The following is a 25,734-nucleotide window of genomic DNA, read 5'->3' as shown; positions in this document are numbered from 1 at the left end:
ATATATTATTGCCTCGTTCCAAAGATTTATTTTGCTTATCTCTAATATTATTTGAAATTAAAATATCTGTATCATTACATAAATAATTCAAATGTACGATAAGGTCATTTCATTCGTGTACTTAATGACATAAAAGTAGGTATATTTTGTGGGTTGCAAAAAATGGGATAAATATGAACAATAAACGTAGCAGCAAATAAATTTCCGTCAAAAAATCATTAGCGTAAATCCAATAAAATATTGAATGAAATACTACTTTACTTTTTAATCAGGAAATATTAAATAAACCTAAACTTTCATGGTACATTATATCTACAATACTAAGATAAGGGTATATAGATAGTTTTGTTTTGTAAAAGTTTTGCTTATAACCGATAAATTTCATACTACAATTCCGGATAAAATTACGATATAGAGTACCAGCATTTTTGGTGCATAATCTGTAAAATCCATCTTACCGTTAAGTCCATTATTACCTTAAAATTTTCTACCGTAATTTTTACTGAATTATTTAGTGATTTTACGGATCAAGTTTTTTTATTCCGTATCATGTTATGGTAGAAATTATTTTAACACAATTTGATCCCAAATTTTTGACAGTGCAAAAAACTAAAATTTAATTTTAAGTTAACTGCGTCCAAAATAAAACATTTAAAAGAAATTGGCTGAAAATGCTATAAAAACGAACATTATACCCTACTATTAGATTATCAAGCATTTTAAAAAGTACTGTTTATTCTCTTCATTTTAAATATTTATAGTGAAATCAGATAATTAGTTTCTTCTTACATACGTAGAAAAAATAATACTTGGAATGCATCAATACTATTTCATTTAAATTTTTCATTCTTCTAGATAAATCTATGTTCCATTTTTTATTAAAGCTAAAAAATACTGGATTACGCTTTTTTTTAACATTTTGAACAAATGTTAGATATCTCTTCCTTTACGATTTCGTGACTATAAGTCGTGTGGGTTTTAAATAATCAATTATCCATGAAGAAACCATTAAAATAAAAAAGACGGTGCACGCAAAATCGTCTTTCGAACCATCCCAATTCCCTAGGTATAATAAATAGGCCATTCTATCTATTTCCGGAAAACTATTACTTACATGGCCGGTTGACTGTGACATTTATGGATGCGAATGTATAATAACCTTGAATATTACAACCAAGATGGGTAATTTTTTTTCAACCCACAAAATTGCTTTTTTAAAGTCCATTAGGCGTATAAAGTTATTACTTTAATTTTGGACATTTCTATAGATTTTAGTGACTAGACTGATGATATATTAAATGAGTAAAATTGGAAATTAATAAAAATATTATGTTTAGTTTTGTTCAAGAAAACGTTAATTTTTTTAAATGGTTTTTTAATCGAAATACGTTCATATGTGAATATGCTGACATCATATTGCAATTCGAAACATCTTCAGCCATCCATGGCGAAGCACTTAACAAAATTTTTAGGGCCTTATCTTTTTAACAGTCATGGTAAGTATGCCATGTTATTTTGATCCTGGTCAGACGATGTAACGACACCTGGATCAAGCAATGGAACAAACTAACCTTCATGGAGTACTTTTCGATGGAACTCGTATTGATTCTAATCAATGGGCATCTGCCGCTGAGGATATTGTACTGTGGTCGGTGTGAGCAGAAAGCAGAATTCGTATCGATTAGCCAACGCTGGGATTGAACCTTGCACGCCTCATTGGCCAGCGAGTGCACTATTGCCCTTAGCCACTGAGTCTAAAGCTGAATTATTTTATTTTATTTCCTTAACCGTCGTTGAACAGCAGGCCCAAATTTCGAGTTAACGACTACGCAGGGTCACTACCGTAGCCTTGAAATTTTCAACAAAATTTTGAAGTCAAGTATTGGGAGAAATTAGCTTCCACGGAGGACTTCTCAATGGAACTAATCCGAACTTGCGTTACCCGGAGTGGTAAACCACTACCTCCCATGGTTAGTCTGACGTCAAGGAGACTCTAACCCATGATTCGTCTACCGCTGAGGATATTTTACGTCAGCACTGTGGTCGGTGCAAGCCGGATGCAGAATTCGTATCGACCAGTCATCATTGAGATTCGAAAGCTGTACACCACTTCATTGGAAGGCGAACGCTCTACCCCCTGAGCCAACGCTGCTCATGCTAAAAGAAAGTAGTTTGAAGGGGTATTGTCATCTTGAAGATCTTTTTTCTATGTTGTTTTCTTCCCCATATAATTTTTTGTCAATTTCTCTTTCCGCAGTCATTTCCTGATTGTAGCTTTTTTCCTCTTGAAATCCATATGGTGAAAGGCTTAAAAACCATCCACTTTGAAAAAAACTAATCACAAGTAGTTGGAAATATTTGCCGCCGAATAAAAAACAATTATTGATCCAGCCTAAAATGATAAGAAACACCGCAAGATTGAAGACCTTTCATACGTATTCTGTGAATATTAAAATAAATTTAAATCTTGTTTTAAGAGATATGATTTAATTAATAAATAATTTGCCGAAAAAAAAATCCCAACAAGGAGTTGTGCTAGATAAACTAAATTCAGTAGGCTTGTTTATACAACCAAAAGATGTTGTCTATTCAAATTTGGCGATTGACGCATAAGTTTGGAGCCAGAAGCACAGCTGTGAACATGCAAATCAGGATAGCTTTAAATAAGTGTTCTAGATGATACGTTACTTTTATCTTACAATAATTACGATAATTCAGAAATAGTAACTATAGTCAAAACCACTATTATCTGAAATTTATTTTTCATAATCAACATTTTATACAATCTAAACGAAATCACAAAATGTCGCACATTCGCACAATAATGAATATTAAACTTGGCTTCCATTTTAATCACAAGTTTTGGTTATATTCAACAGACGGTTTATTAAATTTTTGTTTGATTAAAGTCTTCAAAGTATATATCACTAAAGTTTTCGTGTTTTACTCTTAAATAATTTATCTTTATTCATAATCGTGAACAAACTGCGAACGTTACTAAAATGAGTGTAATCAATCTACGTCAGTATTCACGACGACTTATAAATAACCGTTGATAGATTCAGAAGGCTATTTCATTATCTAATAGGTCATTAAGCTTTCGACTACCATTTTGCTTTTCTCTGAACGGCTAACTAGGTACAAATATTTCCATTTAAGGGATTAAAATGTATTTTATTAATTGAGTGCTAACATTTTGTGTTCGCTAAAGTATTATGAACATAAATTCAGCATGTCAGGAAGTAAATTTAAAATCAATTTTTTTTCTTTTGTAATATCTAAAAATAAATGGATTATTTTTATACTATACCATTTTGAGGGGTGATTTTGTATTATTAATTATTTAATATTACAAGTATTTCTTTTATTCTACAATGCAAATATTATCCAAGGTTAAATAAATAATCCCTAGACTCTGATAATGCAAGATTACTAGCTTTAGATACATCTGATTCAAAAATATCCATATTAGAAATAACAGTAGACATGCTTATACCACTCAAAAACAGACGTATTTTTTTAAGACTTGTCAGACACTAAGGACTTTGTTTACATCTGGTAAGTCGTGAAAACGGGTGACTATATTTGAGCGCTTGAAACATGTCGACTGTTATTTTTCGATTTGTATATTTTTGAAGAGAATGAAGTTTTTAATCTTGCATGATCTAGTATTATTCCAAATATTTTTAAAAATCCATCAAATATTTTATTGCTTATTTATTTTCTTCTATATCAATAGAAGTGAAATTTATTCAAGAGCTGTGATTGGTCCAGTGGTTAAGGCACTCCCCGGCGGTGTCTTATTTGCCATCTTCCTCCATATTGATGAGTTTATTGTTAAGGCAACTGGTACTTGAAAGTGACCAAATTGCATTCTCCACTTGCTGGTCCGGAAATAATGAAACCTTGACATCCTATACAGCCTGGCTGAGAATAGGCTTGCGGGAATAATTTAGAGTTTTAAATTTCAAACAATATAATGTAACATTTTTTTAAAAAAATACCCTGACACAATAAAACTCATATATAATTGATGTATTTTCTACTTGTCAAAATTTAGATGTCTGCCCCCTGAGTGCTGGTACTATTTACCATAAAATCCATTTTTTAACGAAACGTATTACGGAACAATAATTTGATAAAGCGTAAATTTTACAGCAATAATTACAGCCAAATCATAGAATTATTCTATTTAAATAAATAATGCTGTAAAAATTACGCTATGCTATTTTACGGTAAAAATGCATTTTACGAATGACACCCCCGACATTTCTGTACTTGATGCCCGTCACCTGAGTCAGAATTTTTTTGCAATTTACTTTATACATGAAAATTCAATATTTTGGTCAAATTTTTCTAAGTTGCCTTTGATTTTTTTTCTAATTTCTGCATTTCAGTAACTATTCAGTTTCGAAACACATTTCATTAACGCTCCTAATTGATTCTATAAGCAGCTATATGAAATACTTCGCCTCTTAATACATTTAATCGCATTCAGTATTTGCAAAGCGGCTGAAAAGGTCTCAACACATGCCAAGCCCTTGGCCGGTATGGTGGTAGGTTCATTAAAATCTGACGCAAGGCACGCGGGGCCGTGTTTACTAAGCACCAAATAATGATTAAGGATATTTCACGGGGAAGATAAAGTAAGTTTCCCGACATGCTTTAGCTTGAGGCACTATTGAAAAGGAATGCATGCCCAATCCATTTGAAAACTTCCCTGAGTGGACTGCGAAACTTCCACAAACTCATTACCTTTCCAACGGTGCAGTCTGAATAACGCTCCCGCAAAGCTCCCGGAATGAATGTATAAATCTTTCCTGCTTTATATCTGCTATTTTCTCCGGAGTAATAATTTTCATTTCCTGAGGAAATGAGGAACTCATAGAGGGTGGTCTTTGTCTCGAAATCGGGGAAAAGAGAAATTGTTCCAATGAAAGAAACAATGGAAAGTCGATGAGAATCTATTAGGATTCTTTTTATGTTTAATACCAATATCAAGACATAGTTCAGAACACAATGAGGGGTGTCGGTATTTATTTACAGCAGGAATTAATGGAATCTCCCTCACTTCGCTTTTATAGGATGAAATTTTTAAAATGGACTTTTAACAGTACTAAGTTTTGCATGCAGAAGTAGAGAGATTAAAAATAATCCTTTTAGCTGCACTGTTGGAATTTTCATTCTAAGATTGCAGTAAAATTGCCGGCAACAGTCCGTCCATCGAATTAAAAGTAAATTTTAAGGAAATGATAATTTTATACCTTTAAGGTTTTTAATAATTTTCAAGTGGTATGGTTAAAGAACAATGAATTCAAAACTATGCTGAACTTTTTAACCATTTACAACTGGTAGGGTTGTAAATCCGCAAAAAAAATAAACAACTTTGGGACTCGAACCCCCGGTCTGTCGGTCATGATATTGCCAGATTTGCCCTCTCGGCTATAATAGATCTCCAACTGCAAGTGAAGTAGGTGGTTTCATTAGGTAGGTCTAGATGGCGCTGTAAAATTTTGGTTTCTTAACCATATTAGGTGAAAACACTTAATAAGTTTTTTTTCTCACAGTTAACTGTTTGAATACCGTCTTATCTATGATTATTTGACTGTTTTGTTTTAATATGATAAATAACAACTAAATAAAATAGTTTTTAACCCTTTTTTCTGGAAACTTCTAACAGTGTAGTTTGTAAATTACGGTGGTTCTTCGAAGGAATAGTAAAAAATAATAATTAAAACGGAAATTGATGTTTTAAAAACAAATTTCCCGCAAGAGTTGTCTTACCATTAATCTTCCTTCAGTTCTTTAGTCCAGTAGAAGTTTTAATTTCCAAATGGCTCAACAATCTCGAATTTTGTGTGTCTTTATTTCGAGTTCCAACCGGGGGAAAAGTAATTAATGAGAAATAAATAATTTGAAATGAAGAAGGAAGTTTTCTTTAATGTATGTTATTCAGAAAATATTCGGTGATCTTTACATTTTTCCAAATGTTTAAATTTCCCACTTTTGCTTTATAAGAAGGTAGATAGATGTCTGATAATTTTCCGGATTTAATCACGATATAAAGTACTTTGTAGTGCAACGTACGTAAATTACGTCCGTAAAATCCAATTCATGGTAAAATCCATTTTTACCGTAAAATATTATACCCTAATTTGTACAGTAAAATATATTTGATTAAAGTTATTCAGTGAATTTATAGTAATCAGTACTGTAAAGTTAATGGTATATCAGAATTTTTTTGTTTCGTAGCATTTTCGAAAAAAATCACTTTTATGATAAAAGGTTTAGCAGTATCCTGAATGCCGGTACTTTATACAGTAATTTGATCTGATTTTATTTTACAGTGCAGTGAACGAGATGTGTTTCAAATACGAAGGCGCCGATTACTATAAAATAAATTTAAATGAATTATAAATATTAAATTACTTAACTTATTTATATATAAAATATATTTTTCTGTAGATAACAATAAGAAAAAGTTAAACTAAAAAAATGTAAAGATTTTTTTTTCTGACCTCCGATAAAAAGTTTCGAAAGTATCCAGATAAGAAGCCTTAAAGTATTATTATCTATGAAGTATATATTTTCAAGAAGAGGAAAAATAAGTGGATCCAATGATGTATTCTTTATTTCCGTTGCTTTATAAGCCGAAAAGCTGCAAAATCTAAAAATTAATAATTCTTCTCTACAATCCTCTTTGACAATATTTGCAAGCAAAAATTATCTACATTAAAATTAACTATAACAATTCTTATAATAGACTGTCTAATAAACTTTTCTAACACAAGAAGTGTGAGTAAATATACTGTGTCCATAAGCATTTTTTTAGCACTAGCGAAAATGTCTACCAACTGTAATACTAAATTTTGTTTTAAACTTACCCTAAATATGAGTCTGCATCAAAATGCAATTGCGTATAAATTATCTATAAACACATATTTTTTAACTGCATGTCTCAAACTCTAACAACAAAAACCTAAACATATTCATATCTACATTATGAAAAAACCGATGATGCACTCAAAATGCCGGTACTTTATACCGTTATATGATCCGGAATTTTTTTTACAAAGTGGATAATCAAACTGTGTCTATATGCCTGTTGCTCATCTATCCAAAATGTCTACAGAAGTTCAATTTTTTTTGTTTTCTCTGAGCAAGAAAATGCAACAAAATTTAATGATGTACAAATTTTATAACATACACATATCATTAAACTGCTTGTCTTAAGATATTACAAGAAGGATCTAAACATGTTCACATCTAAAAGGTTTTATTTATATATATATATGTATATATATATATTCGGATAATTTGCAGTTTAATTAGTTCGTCATTAAACCAATTTTATACAGAGCCAATTGTCTTTAATTCTTCAGGAATTTCAGGAAAAACCACCCTAATTTTCCGACATTACCAGACCCAGCATTTGAATCAAAATGAAATACGCCCCAGAGATCTTCGGTTGATGAACTTTTTCTTTATTTCTCGGAAAGTCGTTTTCTCTGATGACTTCTAGATAAATTGTCAAAGTCATATAATTCTGGGATGCTCTATAAATAGCCGGTAAACTAATAACGAAAGCTCTTCCAACAAATTGAGAAAATAAGTCCACTGTGGGGACATGAAGCAAGAAAGCAAACAATATGAAGAGGGGAATCCATGTATATCATAATGCACTTTTTTCTTTTTTTAGGCAATACCCATTTACCAAAGAAAACGGAATAGTTGGGAGATAAGTATTTGATTGTTCTGGTAACATACGTGTCTTATTTGTTCGGCTGATCCATACGTTTAAATGCACAGTTTACGTGACGTAACGTAATGCATATGTAATTGATGGGGTTGATGGGTAGATTTAATTAATGATGTTTTTCTTCAATTGAGTTTATTTTAAGTTAACTAAAATATCGTTTATAGAGTAAATGAAACAAGGGGATATATATATATTTTACAAAACGAACAGTATGAAACAGAAAACTGTAATTTTTATTAAATTGAATTGTTAAAAATTGAATCAAAGAAAGCTTAATTTTCACATTAGAAACTCAATATTCAAATTGGAAAAATTGAATTTGATTTTCATTAAAATAGATAGTAAATATTTAATTTTTTTTTCAAAACCCTAAATATATCATTATCCATTTTCCCATCAAGATTCTAAACCAAGGGTATCAAGAGTACCAAGGAGGACTAACTAATTAGAAAATAAGTGTTTGATTGTTTGGGTAAAATGCGTGTCTTGTTTCTTTTAATTGTCCATAAACATACTTAATTTTATATTTTAAGTGACGAAATACAATGAATTTATAGTCATTATAGGTAGTATAAAGTTCTTTTAATGGGGTTAATAAATTTTAATTAAGAGGGCATATTTTTTATTGTAAAAATAGAATATTCATCTTCTATTATATATATATCTATCTATNAGCCAATATAATAGTTATAGACTTTTTCCAGGAAAAATTTTTTGACACAATTTTTTTCATTCTGCTAATATTTCAAATTTTAGAGCGAAATTATATATTTATAAAAGGAACGCCATTTATGTAAATTAATTTTTAAAAGATTGCGAAAAAACCATCAACAATTAAACTGAAATTTTAAATTAAAGAAAACAAAAACCCTTATAAGTTAAGTAACCTTTGATTTACACATAAGTCCTTAATTTATTCATCTTAGCTATTTCAACATGAAAGCTAAGTACTTAGTCAATACTGAATTCAAATTATAATTTTGATGATTCAAAATTATAATTTTGAAAGCAGATTTCAAATTTTGAAAATTCTAAGTTATAATTATAATTTCAGAAAAACAACTAGAATTTTGAGTTACTTGATTTGGAATCTCGAAATAAATAAATAAATATTGCCTGAAAATATGAATAAACCTATCACATATTATCATGTGAGTCACCTGAATCAATAAATAATTTATAAATAGTTAGTTTTTATGCTATCTTTCTATAAGATAAAAAATATTTAGTTAAGAAAACAACATATTTTTTATTTAAAACAACGCTTAAAATTTGCAACAAAGCTTCTTTTAATCCAAATATTTTTTTTATAAAACATTTATACTTCAGAAACAATAATAATAAAAAATAATACAATAAAAAGCTTTTGATCTAACAATAGATTTTTTAAAGTTCAAAAGTGCTATTGTCATACTTAAGAAAAATTCTGGTAAAATTACCATACTTATCCCATTAACATTTCTGGTAAAATAAAAATTATTAAAAAAAAATTCTGGTTACTGAAACCTTTTTTTACCTAATGCATCTGTAGGGCAGATTTGTTGGCTACTCTTTCAGGGGCACCATTTTAGGTGGACCAACATTGCTTCCACAGTAAGGACAGATAGTACAAATAATGAAAGAACATCCATGCCTTATCCGGTATGCGAACCTATAGGACTTTTCTCTGGTTAATGAAACCAAAATATACAATATTTAAACCATTCATTTGGTAATTTTTTTTATTCTTATAATGACAAATAAATTTAACCAAACAAATCGTTTCTTTGCCAGGCTCTAAGGTATCATATCAAAACTATCAAAATTTTCCACTTTCGCCAAATTTTATCACAGATTATGAAATTATATTTTATTGTTAATTGTTATTTAAATCATTACCACTTTGGTAAAAATTACCGAATTTTGCCCTGGTTCTTTGTGGGGTCCCAATAGAGTCAGAAATATGGTATAAGTTACCATATTCGGGTAGTTTTGACCACAGTTTTTTTTCTCCGTACAAGAATTAAGAGATTAAAAATACTCGAAATATGTCTGTCGAATTGTTCAAGAGTAACATAAATATAAATCTATTAATCTGTTAAAAATTGCGGATCGTGCTAAGTTGAGTTACTAAAATTCAATGATTAAGACAAAAGTTTCACACAGGATTTTAATTTTCATAATTTTAACCATTATGTTTTTATTTTGAATACAGTTGATATTTACACGATTTTCTCCGACTATACTAAAGAAATATATACCAAAGTAGTACATTGCTGTCGACTATACTAAATTTGTTTGCATCGTTATCGTGTACACGATTTCGAAACATGTTTATATTTTGTCCAAAGTATTGCAAAGGTGTGTTTGAATAACTCCCAAATCTGCATAGCAAAGCATAAATACCAAAACAATTCCATATCAATCAATAGCCTTTCAAACAGTCTTCAATTAATCTTAATATCCCAACTTGCCTTCCAGCTGCTACCATTATTAAGTTTAGGGAAGATTTAGCCCTCTCTTCAGAGAGACCTGAATTCTAAGCATTCTAATTCAAAATAAACCTCTCCTCTTGTAGGATCAGAACTAATTAAAGGGCGATGCTGAGTTCTACCAGTTGTTATAGTCATAGAAATTTCAGGCTTCAAACCCCCCAGGACATCAACCAGATCGATATGCATTTGCGCCTAGGCTGATTAGAATGATGATGATGATAGCTAAAGTTTGAGCTACTTGGTCAACCTGGTATTACTCGTGTTGCCAGGTTACAAACAAAGCATGCAAGTTTTGACGACTACCGGCCATGAAAGCCAATCTTAAACTATTGCTACAGTTGCCACGATCCGATGTCTGGGTGGATAAGAATATGAAAGAGATTATTTTCCAGTTAAATTCCAACCAACCGTGAATCTTTACGAGTTTCAAAGCTTCCGAAATTTCATTAAATTGTTCTATTTTAGAGCTGTGATTGATTGATTTACAACAGCTGCACGTCTTTTATGAATCCGTAAATTGTCGCTGGTCGCCTCACAATGATGCATATCTAGCGTGTAATTTGTATTTAAAATGCTTTTAGAACATTTTTCAATAAGCAGTGTCTTGAAATTTTGGAAAATAATTCATTTATAAATAGTGAGTGCTTATTAATAGCAGTAAGTAAAAGTAATTTTATAAAGCTTATTCTTAAAAATATAATCATTTGAGAAATAAATGAATGTGTCCCATTTTTTCTGACAGATTTTAAAGAATTAGATCAGTTGACGCATCGGAAGAATAAATAAAATAAGCGCATAACTTAATTTATGTGTTTATTTTAAACAGAAGCCGAAGTAATTGATAGTAAATTTAATTCCAAAAATGTTTATTCTTTTTTTTTTCGAAATTCACATTAAGTCTAATATTTTTGTTTTGAACAGGAAAAAGTATTTAAGAATAAATATTATTGATCATTCCTTGTTACATCAAGTTTTATGAATTCAAATTACTTTTTAACTTTTCAATTTCCCATATTTATTCTTCAAAAATTATTAATATTTCCAAGGCGTATTTATTCTATTATTATTTATTCCATTATTATTATCAAGTTAAACAATTAGATCATTCTAAGCGAAGGAAAAATAAAAATTAGTTTTCATAAAACAATCAAAAATTTATATTCTATATTTAAAAATGTGACATTTAATTTCTTAGTTTTTCAAACAATTGAATTTAAATTGAATTAAACAATAAAATGCTTCAGAGACCAAATATTTACTTCCACAATGTACACTGTCAAAAATTTAGGATCAAATTGTGGTAAAAAGTACAGGCACCCTGATTGCAGAGTCTGTGAAATCCATTTTTATCGAAAGATTTTGTTAGCGCAATTTTTACAGTAATGTTTATTTAATTACAGTTATTCAGTGATATTGTAGTTATTATTAGTGAAGAACCTATAGATAATTAGTAAATATTACTATAAAAATTTTACAGTAATGTTTATTTAATTACAGTGATCCAGTGATATTATAGTAAATAGTACAGTAAAAACGATGGAATTATCAGATTTTACGTTCAAAATTAATGTTACCGAGAAAAATTTTGACAAAGCGAGTGTCGGTACATTTATCCTTAATTTGATCCAAAATTTCTTACAGTGAGCGGAAAAATAAAGTTTTTTCTCGTATAAAGTAATGAAATAAATGAGATTTCTATCAAAACTACTTTACAATTTTTCCATTTTCGATTTTTCATTTTAATTTCCGAAAACTATAATTTTTTTCCCAAAACAATTTCTCATACAACATTCTAAATCGAAGCATATGATTCGGTGATCGATATTTCGAGAAAAGAAAAGCACATTCATTACAATTGATTCTCCAATTTAAATTTTCTCGAAACAGTCATCCCCTAGCATTTGAAATAAAAATCAAAAAGTGTGAAAAGAATTTCAGAAAAAATGCATCTCCTATAACTTCCGCCTTTCATACAAATACCATATTACTACTCATTTGGCTTAACCGTCCTTTGAGAACTCGAGCCTGCCTGAGGATAAGTCTTCATTCTTAGTGGTTCTGAGTTCTTTATTCTTCATGGTTCATGGTTCAAGTTCTTTATATTGATCTTTTTCAGGTTCTCTTCAAAATTCTCTAACATGCTTTCCTTAGTTTCTCACATGGTCTAGAGCTACCAGGTTTTGAATTTGAGACATTTTTCTTGAATCCTTACTTTTTTTCAGAACAAATGTGTTTTTTTTCCTCAAAAAAGTAATAAAAAATCTTATCCAACAAAGGTTAAGGTATACTTTTGTTGTGCAGACTAAAGTAAAAAACAACTCGAATAAAGCACAAACGAAAGTACATTTGTGTTTTATTCACGTCATTTTTTGCTTGAAATAAAAATTAACTATTTATAACTTAAAATTTTAACTTTAATCCTTTGGCACAAATGTGACACTATACTCTTTTTTATATATATTTTTTCTGACATTCTAATTACAAGTAAAAATATATTTTGGTATTTTTTAATTATAAAAGAAAAGTATAATAGCCATTAAGAAATTTGTTAGAATCTCGAAATTATGTTTGTTCTAAAAATATAAAATAAAAAAAAAGTTGTTTGAAACTTTTATTCATTCTTATTCAAAGTTTTTTTCAATAATTAATTTTGGAAATTAAAGAAGTTTCAATAAGGAATTACTTAGCTTTCTTAGATCTTAGACTGTTTCACTTAGAACAGGGCCGCGGGTCTCACGCGGCCCCCCAACACATATTATGCCGCCGGCCAACTTCTTATTCAGGCTGATCGGCCTCAGTTTTCCCATTAAAATGTAAATAATTGTTATATAATCCTTCTGTTCCATTGTTTCATAATTCATAATTCAACTATTAACTGTTATTGTATAGGAGGTAAGAGGTTATTTTTCAACTTTTTCAAACTGCAGCCCTCAAAGTAATCAGTGACCGAAATTCTGGCCCTAGGGCTCTTTGCAGTTGGACAGTTCTAAATAGATCTAAATAATATTAGATCTAAATAAGTACAAATTTGAAAAAATATTGCTTGGTAGTGAGTCATGTTTGGAAAATTTTGCCTTCAACACAAAAAGTGACACCGGAACCCGATGCTGTATTTCGTAACCAAAATTATTAAAATGCTAATTATAATATTTTTTCACTTATTTTGACCTAAATTAATCCAAAAAAATTAGAAATATGTTTAATAAAAATTTTGTGTCAAAGGGCATCATTGCTAAAGCATTCATTGCTAAGCATCAAAGCATTCATTGCTAATATTCACTAATTTTCAGAATTTCCAACTCAGATATGTGCCTAATAAAATACCTTTTCGGTTAAATTTAAACTTTCACGATGCTCTCAATTTAAACTCAGTGCACAAAATAAAAAGTGGACCTCCTATAACAATCCTCCTATCTTCTTGTTCAAGGACTTAAAATTTTTGATTCGAAAAGGTGAACTCAAATATGTTAATTAATTAATGCAGACGATAAAGTAAGAAATCAGATACAAAAACGTACTTTTTCTGAATAAACATACCTTTTTTCAATGAATTCGGATTTCTGACCACCAAAATATGCGGGGTGGCCGGAATCTAAAAAATATGGTCCCCATAGTTTGGTCAAGAGAGCAGTCAAAAGTTTGGACCCCTTAATGTTAATTTCACTTTTTACGTATCTCTCCAAATTTAGAGAACTTTTGAGGTGAATGAATTGAAACTTTTTTAACACAATTATAAAATTCGTTTATCCAAAAATAATTCTATGCAAAAAGAAAATTTTGATAAATATTTATTGTTTTTTTATTATTTTATTAAATAATGGTCAAACAATTTTTGAATTCTAAAGCATACAGTTTTTTTTACATAATTTTAAGTAAGATAATTTACATGGCAAATCATAAAATTTGAGTGAAATCGGTTGAATAGTTCTTGAGGAATTTCTGGAATTTTCTGAATTTCGCCATGAAAAATTACATATTTTAAAATGAGGTAAAAAATTCTATGGTTTAGAACTCAAAGTTCTCCCAACTATTATCTAATAAAATAATAAAAATAATAAACATTTACTAAAATTAATTTTATGAATGAAATTCGATTTGGATTAACTAATTTTATAATTGTGTTAAAAAAATTTCCATTCGCTTAAAAAGATCTCGAGATATGGCGAAATATTCAAAAGGTAAAATTAACATTAATGGGTTCAAATTTTGGACTTTCTTAACCAAAAATTGGAGACCACATTTTCCAGATTGTGGCTAACCCCTGTATTTTGTGGGTCAGAAATCCGATAATCAATAGAGAAAAATATATGTTTATTCAAAGAAAGTACGTTTTTGTGTTTGATTTCGTATCTTAAAATATCTTCTGGACTAATTAATTATCATATTTGAGGTCAACCTCTCGATCCATTAAGAATGAATTCTAAAACATGAAGATCCGATGATTAGATCGAAAGTTATTCAGTGTGGTACATTTCTTTGTTTTTTTCTTTTTCTATTTTTGGCGCTCTGTATATGTATATAATAATTTTTCATGCATAAGGTATATGTATGATAGAAATGCAAAGGTTTTTATCGAAATTACTTTTCCACTTTTTCATTTTCAATTTGATACTTTATTTTCAAGAAACTATGAAAATATTTCCAAAGCAATTTCTTTCACAACATTCTAACCCAAGATATACGATTCGGTAATCAACATTTCAGAAAGAAGAAAGGGGAAAAAAAATTTCCCCATTTCTCTTTGAGAGAAGAAGAAACACTGTCATTAGACTTCTTCAGCAGAAACTTCAAATCAATATATATTCTCCAGTTTCAATTTTCTCAAGGCAGACATCACCTAGCATTTGGAAATAAAAATCAAAACAGTGTGACAAAATATTCAGAAAAACTCCGTATTTTTCAAGTCCCGTGTAACAACCGCCTTCTTGGGAAAACAAATACCATCTGCCGAACAAAGGGTATGCGTAAAAAACACAGATGGCACCCGTAAACCAAGAATTTTTTCGTTAAAGTATTAGATAAAAGTATAAAAATAGAAGAATCAAAAAGAAAAGACAACGGAGTATCGACGAAGAACTGTCAAAGGAAGTGTTATTTGTGGGAATTTTAATCCCTCAGCTCTGGCAAAGAGTAAAAAGAATTCGGTTTTGTATTTTGTTTCCTTTTTTGTATTTTATTTCATTGCAGCATCAACTATTCCTTTAATACGTTTTATCGACATTTTTGTAAAAGTAGAGAAGTTTTTTTTTCCTGCTAAGTTTGCTGTTTCCGTCCTCTCTGATCTCACCGATTATTTACCGTTTTTTGTTCTTTTTTTTTTTTTTTTTTTTCAAATTTAACTTTGACTTTGGAATCTTTTGGATTCAAAGGATACTATTACTTTTTATTTTGGTTTAAAGACATCCTGTAATTTTGTTAATGGATTTTTTTTATCCGAAAAGAAATCAAATATTGTTTGCTTGAGAAGAATTAAATTAAAAAGAACTTTTATCGTATGAACTTTTCAGAAAATTGAAACAGATTTTAAATCTTTGAATTTATTAGGTATTATAAAAATAACGAATTTTTGAATTTGTGTTCATTTAAAAAGAAACGAAAAACCTTAAATATCAAAGCATTATTATCTGTTTTATATATCGCTAAGAAATTATAGAATTTAATTGTCCTACTTATAGTCAAAACAACGTTCTATATAGAATGATTAAAATTTGACACCATATTATGAAATGAATAATATCTTATACTTTACCTGAGCATTTTATACTATAAAAGAAAACAAAGAAGAATCTACACGAAGAGCCATTACATTAGGACCACCCTGCTAATAACATGTAGGACCACCTTTAGAACTCAAAACTGCTAGCACCCGCCATGGCATTGATTCCACAAGGTGCTGATAGGTAGTCTGAGGTATCTGGTACCAAGCGCTCACCAACTGGTCCTGCAATTCCCTCACATTGCGAGGGGGTAGCGTGGCAGCACGAATTTGGTTTTCCAAATAGGACCGCAAATGCTCTATTGGATTAAGGTTAGGTGAATTTGGGGGCCAAGACATGACTTGAAAGTCACTGGAATGTTCCTTGAACCAATCTATGACGATTCGACCCTTATGACATGGTGCATTATCCTGTTGGTAAACACCATCCCCTGCAGGAAAAAACTGTTGCCTTGAGTGGGTGAACCTGGTCAGCAACTATGTTCAAGTAGCTTACAGACGTCAGGGGGATTGTTCTATGAGGACTATGGGTCCTAATGTGCCCCATGAAAACATTGTTCCGGGGCGAGAAAACATGAAAACCTGGCCGAGCCCATTGTTATGGATGGAGGGTGGTCATAATGTAATGGTGTATAATATGTAAGCAATATATAATGTATGTTTTTCTGCAGAATATAATAGATAATGCTCTATAGTATTCAGAATGGTGCTATAGTTATATACAGAGAGCCAACTCCGCATTATCACACACTATAAAAATTTCAGATCAAATTACGGTAAAACGCTCGAGCACTCTGAGTGAAACAACCATAAAATCCACTAAAAGAATTAATGTCCGCACTACAAGGCTCATATCGATTCGTGTCAAATTATTACTTTCTGGAACATTTTATTTCACTCTTTCCTCTTCTACCCCATATCATATTTGTCATAGAAACACTTAAACCACATGCTTCCCCCAGGTGATGCTGTAAGTAGTCTTATATTGTAGTGTACCACTTTACTATTCCGGGACACTCTTTGCATCTGAGTTGTTGCAATTACTCTATAGGTATTAGGAACGTTACACTGTAAAAAGAAATCTTGCAAAAATTGCGTACTTAATAATGATGTGATTTCTGGTAATAAAAAGTTTAAAAAAATGAGAAAATATAGTGGAGGAGTACATATGCAAGTAAAAAAGAAAATATCAAAAACATTTCAGCTATTCATAGAGTAATTTTTTTATTCATATGGTTAAAGATTAACCATATGAATAGAAAATTTTTTAACAAACCATGACCCAACAGACATAATAGACCCAATAGACATGACATAACAGAACCAAATTTCAACAATCCATGGAAATTTTAAGAGATATTTATTTCGTTTCCATCTGCAGACCAGTGGAATTTGTGCTTGCGGTGATGCTGATGAAGATGCTGAACATATTCTTCTTCACTGTAGTCTGTATGCGAGTGCCCGAATGAATTTAAAGACTGATTTGAGACGTCTTTCAATTTGTTGGCCACCTGTCTTATCAGAACTGGTCAAAAGTATTGAAAGTCTTGCGGCCTTGCGGAATTTTGTTTTTAATGTAAATTTGTAAATTTTTCTCCTTTTGTTTTCTACTGTAAGCCTCATGCTATACTTTGTGGTGCATGAGGAGTTTTAAGTCGTTTAAATAAAAAAAAGAGAAAAAAAATATGGTTAAAGATTCACTGAAAAGTGTTGTTTTTAAAATTATAGTTCATATTATCTCATATTTAGTTAAAAAATGCAAACTGAAAATAAATTTTACTGAATAAATCGATTTTATGTAATAATGTAATAATTTAATAATGTAATAAATGTAATAATTTTACATGATAGCTTAGCTAAGCTATCATGTAAAATTATTACATTTTGCCACATTTACCAAAGTTTGTCTCACAATATAAAAGCATATTGCGCTGTTAATTTTAATAAACTCATTATTAAAGAGCTCAGGTAAAAATTATACAGGTTTTTCGTGTTCTTATAGAACGAGAAACATGGTAAATTTTGTCATAATCTAATAGTTCTGACCATGCTTCCTTTCTATACAGATAGTATATGCTAAGCCTTTTGCTACTTTATTTTGTTATAATGTATAAGATACTTTAATATCGATTATCAAATTGACTGATTATCAAATTTGAATGTATGGTGTATTAAATTTTACCACATTTACCTAAGTTTGTCTCACAATATAAAAGCATATTGTGTTGTTAATTTTACTAAACTCATTATTAAAGAGCTCAGGTAAAAATTACCCAGGTTTTTCGTGTTTTTATAGAACGAGAAACATGGTAAATTTTGTCATAATCTAATAGTTCTGACCATGCTTCCTTTCTATACAGATAGTATATGCGAAGCCTTTTATTACTTTATCTTGTTATAATGTATAAGATACTTTAATATCGATTATCTAATTGACTGATTATCAAATTTGAATGTATCGTGTATTAAATTTTACCACATTTATCTAAGTTTGTCTCACAATTTAAAAGCATATTGTGTTGTTAATTTTACCAAACATATTATTAAAGCGCTGAGGTAAAAATTATCGGGTTTTTTTGTTGTATTTTTATAGAACGAGAAACATGGTAAATTTTGTCATCATCTGATAGTTCTGACCATGCTCCTTTTCTCAGTGTAAAATACAGATTACGCATGCTTAGCGTTATATTACTTTATATTATTATAATGTATAAGATACTTTAATATTGATTATCAAATTGACTGAATATGAAATTTGGATCTATAGTGTATAATCAAAGCATAATTTGCAATTTTAAATAGTTTTTTTTTAATGAATAGTTTGTTCCTTTAGAAATGTTAAAATATTTCGGAAATGCTAATTTTTAAATCGTGTCTTTCCAGTCGTAATATCCAGTGCAGAGAGAAGAGGACCCTATTTCGCAGTCGAACCAGATGCCAAAGTGGAATTTATGAACTCCACAGGAGCGGCTATTGCTTGTTCTTGTCAAGGCAATCCAACACCTCAGGTGACTTGGATCAAGAAAGATGGAACACCTCTGTCAGATATCACTGGACTTAGGCATACTAGACCTGATGGAACATTAGTCTTCCCACCATTTAGAGCTGAGGAATATAGACAGGATGTACACGCAGCTGTATACCGATGTGTAGCCAGAAATGTTGTAGGAACCATTGCGAGCAGAGACGTTCATATAAGAGCAGGTAAATTTAATAAATTTTATACTTCCTCATACATAAAGAATTACATTGATAAATTGTCTAAGATCTAAGGAATTGATAAATTATCTAAGTGATATTTTATCGAATTTGAGTAAATAATCCTTCCAGTTTATTCATTGACATCAGTAAAGAGTATAGTTTTTTTTTTCTTTTTTTTTCCAATGAGCTACACAATCGGTCTTGCCGATGAGCAGACCTAGTGCGTTCTCCAGAGGTGGTATCCACTCTTTCAGGACCACCACAATGGGTGAGATACCGTTGGTCATGTTAATTTGGACATCTAGTTTCTGCCACACTAGATGGCAGTACCGAGACTCTATTAGGATGCTAAAGTGCACTGGGAATTTAATTTTGCCGGAAATGCCAAGAGCCAATGAGGCACTCCAGGGATCTTTCACATGCCGCATAATCATACGACATGGCCACTGAAGATTTTCTGCTTCCCAAAAATCCGGTGTCTGGGCCGGGGATCGAACCAGCAGACTTGGGCTCAGAAGGCCGAGTAAGAGTATAGTTTGCCTTTATTTCAGGTACACTGTTAAAATTTTCATTCTAAAATTATGGTAAAATAACTGGCAGCTGTCTGTCCTTCCGATTAACCGTAAAGTTTACTGTAAAGAACATTTTTTTCCTTTATGGTTTTGAAACCATTTACAAAAAGTATGGTTATAAAACCATGAATATTAAACTATAGGGTTTTTTAACCATTTACAACTAGCATTTTTCAAAAACGGAAAAAAATTTACAAACATTTAATTATTTAACTAGACGTAGGAGCTCTGTTTTTCGTAAGGTAATGGGCATTGGAGAGTGCCGGACACTGGAAATTCTTCATGTTTTGAAGGGAATTAAGGAATTATTGTGGTGTCAACACTAGGACTTGAACTCCAGTTCTGCCGGTTATGAGATCGACTGATAAGCCGGCTATGATATGTACGCAGTTGCAAAGATCTAAGTAGCATCATTAGGTGGTTCTAGTGGGTGCGATAAAATTCTGGTTGTTTAACCGTATTAGGTGAAATTAGTTAACAAACAGTTTTTCTCAAACTTACCAGTTTGATAACCATTTTATTTATGGTTATTTGACTGCTTTGATTAAATATGGTAAAATAACCATTCAATAAATTGTTATTTAACCATTTTTTCCGAGAAATTTCTAACAGTGTAAGTAAGCTTCAAATTGGTGAAATCTGTAAAGCCAGAATACTTATTTAACGTATGCTTGTCTCGTAGAAATCACATATTTGCAGTTTTAATTTACCCCTAGAAGATAGGTTTTTAAAGATACTCGTCGACTGTTTATTTATAAATACACATAAGTCTTTCTTCCACTATCAACGCAGCCAGCGGCTGTCACTTGGATCTTCATACACTGCAATGTATAGAATAAGAAGAAAAAAATTATGGTGAAATAAAACAAAATATTAGTTACTTTCCCGGTATAATTCATTTTTTTCTTCAAAAATATCAAATATAGCCTTCATGTACTCAGCTCTTCATTTACGTCTTAACTTACATTCATTTAGTAATTATGTTCAAGTGATATATACATTACTAAAATTTCAGTAGTCTAACCATAAAATTGCGTAGCTTTTAAGTGTGAAACTGAAGGAGGGTTTTACACTCCAGCAAGCTTTAGCAAAAATCTTTTTTTCAAATACATTACTTTTCTTTTTAATTATGTTGGGTGAAAGTTGACTTTTCAGTGAAAAAAAAAAACAACTGTATAAGAAAATCTTATTATTAACTTCCCAGTCAGTTTAAAAATTTACCATCAAGTTGAAATATTCAGTGAAAATTAATTTTATTTAAACTGTTTAACATGATACAACAGCTGAAAAATTTGACAAATTAATGTTGCAATTTATTTTTACCATGTTTCTAAGAGCACTGCTGACATTCTTCAAGATATAATAGGTACTGTCTAAAATTGAAGCTTTGGTAACCCATTTTAGGCTAAGCATTTTCGGTTAAGAAATTTAATAAAAGTTGGTATTATTTTCATTGAAACATTCTTAAATTACATTAATTAAGACTCAAGAAAAGTTTTTTGTATTTAAAGTAATATTTAAAAAAATGAAATCGGGTATATCTGAAACATTGACTGATTCAATGGACAAACCATTTAGTTGATCACTGTTTTTTTTAATGAAATTTGTTTGATTTCCGATTTATTTACAGGACTTGAAGCATCGATTCATCATAAAAACGTATGATTATTTTCAATTGGAGTAATTATATAGATTTTCAAAAAGTCGAATTCGTTAATAACCGTTTCAAATTTTAAAACAAAATTAGTGTATTTCAAAAATTTCTCAGCAGATATTGCTTACTACAGTTGAATTACAAATATTTTTACTAATAATTTTAGAACCCTTGAAGAAAACATAAATATAAAATAAGTGAAAAATATACCTTCATAATACCTTTGGTTGAAGATGAGTTAAAGATAATATTGCTATGCACCTAATATTTTTCAAAACAATGGCCTACTTAATAATTACACTAGAAAGTATCTCATAATATATTTATAGGAAACATTTGTATTTGCTTTAATGCCAGAATCAATCTTGAATCATAATCCTGTACATTAGTTAGTACACTGTTAGAATTTTTATTCTGAAATTACGGTAAAATATCCAGCAGCAGTCTGTCCATACAATTAACTGTAAAGTTTACAGTAAAGAACATTTTACCTTTACGATTTTGAAACCATTTAAAACTGGTATAGTTAAACCGCATGAATACAAAACTATACCGTTTTTTTACCATTTGCAACAAACATGAAAATATTATACATTTTCATGTTAAGCAGTTTTATGGTGCCGCCATCTATACTGAAGTAAAAGTATCAAATTCTAATAGTCCAGGATCACAAATTGGGGAATGCTGAACACTCGAAACACTTTAAGCGTTGAGGGGAATGGGAGAAATATCGTGATGTCAACGCTGGGACTTAAACCTCCGTTCATGAGATAGACAGATCAGCCCTCTCGGTTATAATATGTGCCCAGCTGCAAGGAGCTGAATAGCATCAAAGGGTGGGCCTAGTTGGTGTAATAGAAATTTGGTTTCTTAACCGTATTTGGTGCAAGCAGTTAACAAACGGTTTCTCTCACAGTTAACAGCATGAATGCCATCTTAAGTATAGTTATTTGATTGTTCTGTTTGAATATGGTAAAATAACAATTAAATAAATTGTTATTTAACCAATTTTTCCGAGAAATATCTAACAGTGTATGCTAAATATTACTTTAGGTTTACACAATCATTTCAAGTCGAATAATAGTGTTCGGTAATTCAGTTTTGGAAAGATTAAATTGCATAATCATTGCCACTTGATTAAGATTTCAGGAAACGATTTTAGATTAGCGATTTAATTTCTTTTATTTTGTTCTTTTATCAACTTTAGCTTCATTTAGCTTGTCTTTCTTATTCAAGTAATATAGCATTGGCTAATACTATTTTAATTTACTAATCAGTAAAGCGAAATAGCTTTTACTTGATATAAAATTTAGAAAGCAGAAATAATAACTTTTTTTATTTATATTTTACTTATTCAACTAATGTATCATTAACTAAATATATTTTAAGTTACTAATCAGTAAGGAAAAATAACTTTACTTAACATAAAACTTTGAAGGAATCAATAACTGATGGGGATATGTATTAACTTTTTGTTGCACAAACCCAAATTTTCTACAAGATCCAACTGAAAGCGTAGTATTACATAAACTATTTAAAAATTTAAATAAGAAATTCTCAATAGTGTAAACTCTACTCCATTTAAATTTATCTTATATAATGTATAAATGAGAAAAATTACTTTTTTTTGGAAATATGAAAATAATTACATTCCTTTCACGAATCTCATATCAACAAGGTTTTAATTAGGTTAGAAATATTAAAAATAAGTATTTACATGCCTGGCCTGCTGATGCAAATTTAAATTTAATATTTCCTTTAAAAATTTAATTAGTATATCTATTGAAATTCTGAGCATTAATTATGTAAACTTATTCGCAGAAGTAGTTCTTTTCAATAAAATTAAAAATAATCATTTTTAAAGTTGAAAATTTAATTATAATTTATTTTGAACAGAAAAATATAGCTTAAAAATTTCAACCGAAGAATATTAGGAAATAATAAGTCAAGGGTATCTTAATTTTGCCAATAAAAAATTATGTAGTTTTAAATTTTCAATTAAATTTTTAATTGCTTCAAGCTCCATTGATATTTTTTGAATGTAAATAAATTTTTTTTTAATTTCCCCGCTAAAATGTTGACCGTAAAAAGTTTAAAAAAATGCCTTAAAATATTTTTTTTTATTTAAATATTGCTTTGTCAGTGTGTGTGCTTGTGTTAAAAAAGTGGCATATATTTCAAAACATGCTCGTCAAAAAAGAAATTGTTCAAAGTCCCGAGACATGTAAGAAAACTCCATAAGCTTATAGCTTTTTAGCTATAATTTATAATTCCTATGCTTATAATTTATTTTAGTTCAATTTAAAATGCTTTAATGAAACATAAAAGACGTATTAGTCAAATTTTTAAGCTATTATTTAAGCCATTTTTAGCATAGCTGTCAAACTTTCAAGCATTGAGATGATGCGTTAAAATTGTTCAGGCATACATTTTTAGAATATTTGGATAGTTTTGTTTATTTCAATGCTCTGTACGGTATTATTTTTAACGCTTTTTTTAACTTTTAGGCAATTTATTTCTACCTAAATTCATTTAAAATTTTTAAACCCAACCTTACATATTAGTTTCTTAACATGTTCCTCGCAATTTACAATGATTATTTCTCCATCGATGCGTAACAATAAATTCTGTCCTTTTAGAATAAAAATTATCTCTAATTTAAAGTAATGCCTTTGATAAAATATTTATCAAGAACGAAAAAAAAATTCGGAGTTGTTTTCAAGATTTGAAGGAAATAAATTACTTAAATGTGTCCACTTAAATAAAGTTTTTTTCAAAAAAATATCTCAAATCAATCCTTATTTGACCAATTAATCAATTTCCTCCATGCAGAAAAATGTTTTGATGAAATTTCTGCTCAGTATGATAATAACGTTTCTGATAAAAAATACCATAATTCTAGTAAAAAAAAATCAAAATATACTGTAGTTATAAACCATTCGTTTGGTAATTTTCCGTTCAGATTTTAGCGGTTTACCGTAAATTCTGGTTTACAATATTATAGTTCTTTTATTACCATACATTTAGTAAATAATACCAAACTAAAAAGCAAACTTAACTGAATAAATGGCTATCATGCCATGCTTTAAGAAATAATTATAAAATTACTAAGTTTTGTCACATTTACAAAATTTATTATATATTACAACACTATATCTTAACTGAAATCATTAGCAAAGCGCTTCGGTAAAAAATTACCAAGCTTTTGATGTTCCCATAGAGCCAGAAACACGGTAAATTAAACTGTGTTCAGGTAGTTTTGACCATGCTTTTATTTTTTTTTTAAGTGTAAGGAAACATCAAAGTAAAATATATGTTTTTTTAATTAATGTAGAAGTGAAATCCTTTATATTATAATATAAAATTTTCATTCAAAATTCACTCTCTTTTACGAGTTACCTACAAAAAAATTTAACGATGATGCTTCAAATCTCTTAAAATTAAATCCACCCTCTTTAACAAGAAACAAAAAGTAATTATTCTGAGAATGTAGTGCAACCCAAAAAGGTGGAAAAAATGTTGCTTCCAACAGATATATATATACATAAAAAACAGGATTCCACAGCAGTGTTCCTCCAGATGAGGTATAAAATGAGTTTTTTAAGCGTAAAATTGAGTTTTCTGGATTTTTATTCTCAATTCTGAAGACACTAACATTTTCTCCAGCCAACAACATTAACCGGTGAACGTGACCGCAGTCTAAATGAAGAATTTCCTAACCCGTGACTCGAAATTTATATGGGAATTTGATAGCTGTGAGAGTAAATGGCCCTATGATACCTTCTATAGGGTACCTATAGAAATACGTTACAAGGAGGTTAATAACCCATTACCATCCCATGGGCATTTTCTTTCTCTCGTGACTTTTCGGTTAGCAAGAGACAATAATGTATCAAAGAAAATCTCCGTTGTGCGCCCTAGGATTTGGAAAAATGAATTTAAATTTAAAAGGATTTTTATAACAGCATTCTTGTTCTGAAATACAGATTTGACTGGCAGATAATTCTACGCATCGTATTTTTGTTTTTTTACTTATCAATGCACTTTTTTGAATGGCTTAAATATATTCATTTATCACATTCTCCTAAAGCATCTCTAATATTTCATAAAATGCTTGTTTAAAATGTTTCTTTAAAAAAATTATTTAAAATGTAAAGCATCTTGGTTTTCTAAATTAAATTAATTACATATTCTTGCATTATATGCTCTTTTTAACTCGTATAGAATATTTTTCGAAACTTTGCATTGCATACTTTTAGGAAAAATAGATAACATGTCATTTCAAAATCTTAGACTTTGTATTTTTTCAAAACAATATATATCATGTTATTTTGAAATAATGAAGGCTATTTCTAAAC

The 25,734-nt window shown here is 29.8% G+C and overlaps 1 protein-coding gene across 5 annotated transcripts in view; it reads left to right on the top strand.

The window, feature by feature from the left end:
* Window positions 1-25,734, top strand: part of LOC122269136 (cell adhesion molecule Dscam1) — a 379,155-nt gene that overhangs the window by 65,519 nt on the left and 287,902 nt on the right. For all 5 annotated transcript variants that reach the window (XM_071184626.1, XM_071184624.1, XM_071184625.1 and 2 more), the window contains exon 2: window positions 18,833-19,153. In XM_071184626.1, the coding sequence (XP_071040727.1) occupies window positions 18,833-19,153 (321 nt within the window). The remainder of the gene's footprint in view (window positions 1-18,832; window positions 19,154-25,734) is intronic.

The sequence above is a fragment of the Parasteatoda tepidariorum genome, chromosome 8, assembly GCF_043381705.1.
Source record: "Parasteatoda tepidariorum isolate YZ-2023 chromosome 8, CAS_Ptep_4.0, whole genome shotgun sequence".
Taxonomy (NCBI): Eukaryota; Metazoa; Arthropoda; class Arachnida; order Araneae; family Theridiidae; genus Parasteatoda; species Parasteatoda tepidariorum.
This window is presented reverse-complemented; position numbering and strand designations above follow the sequence as displayed.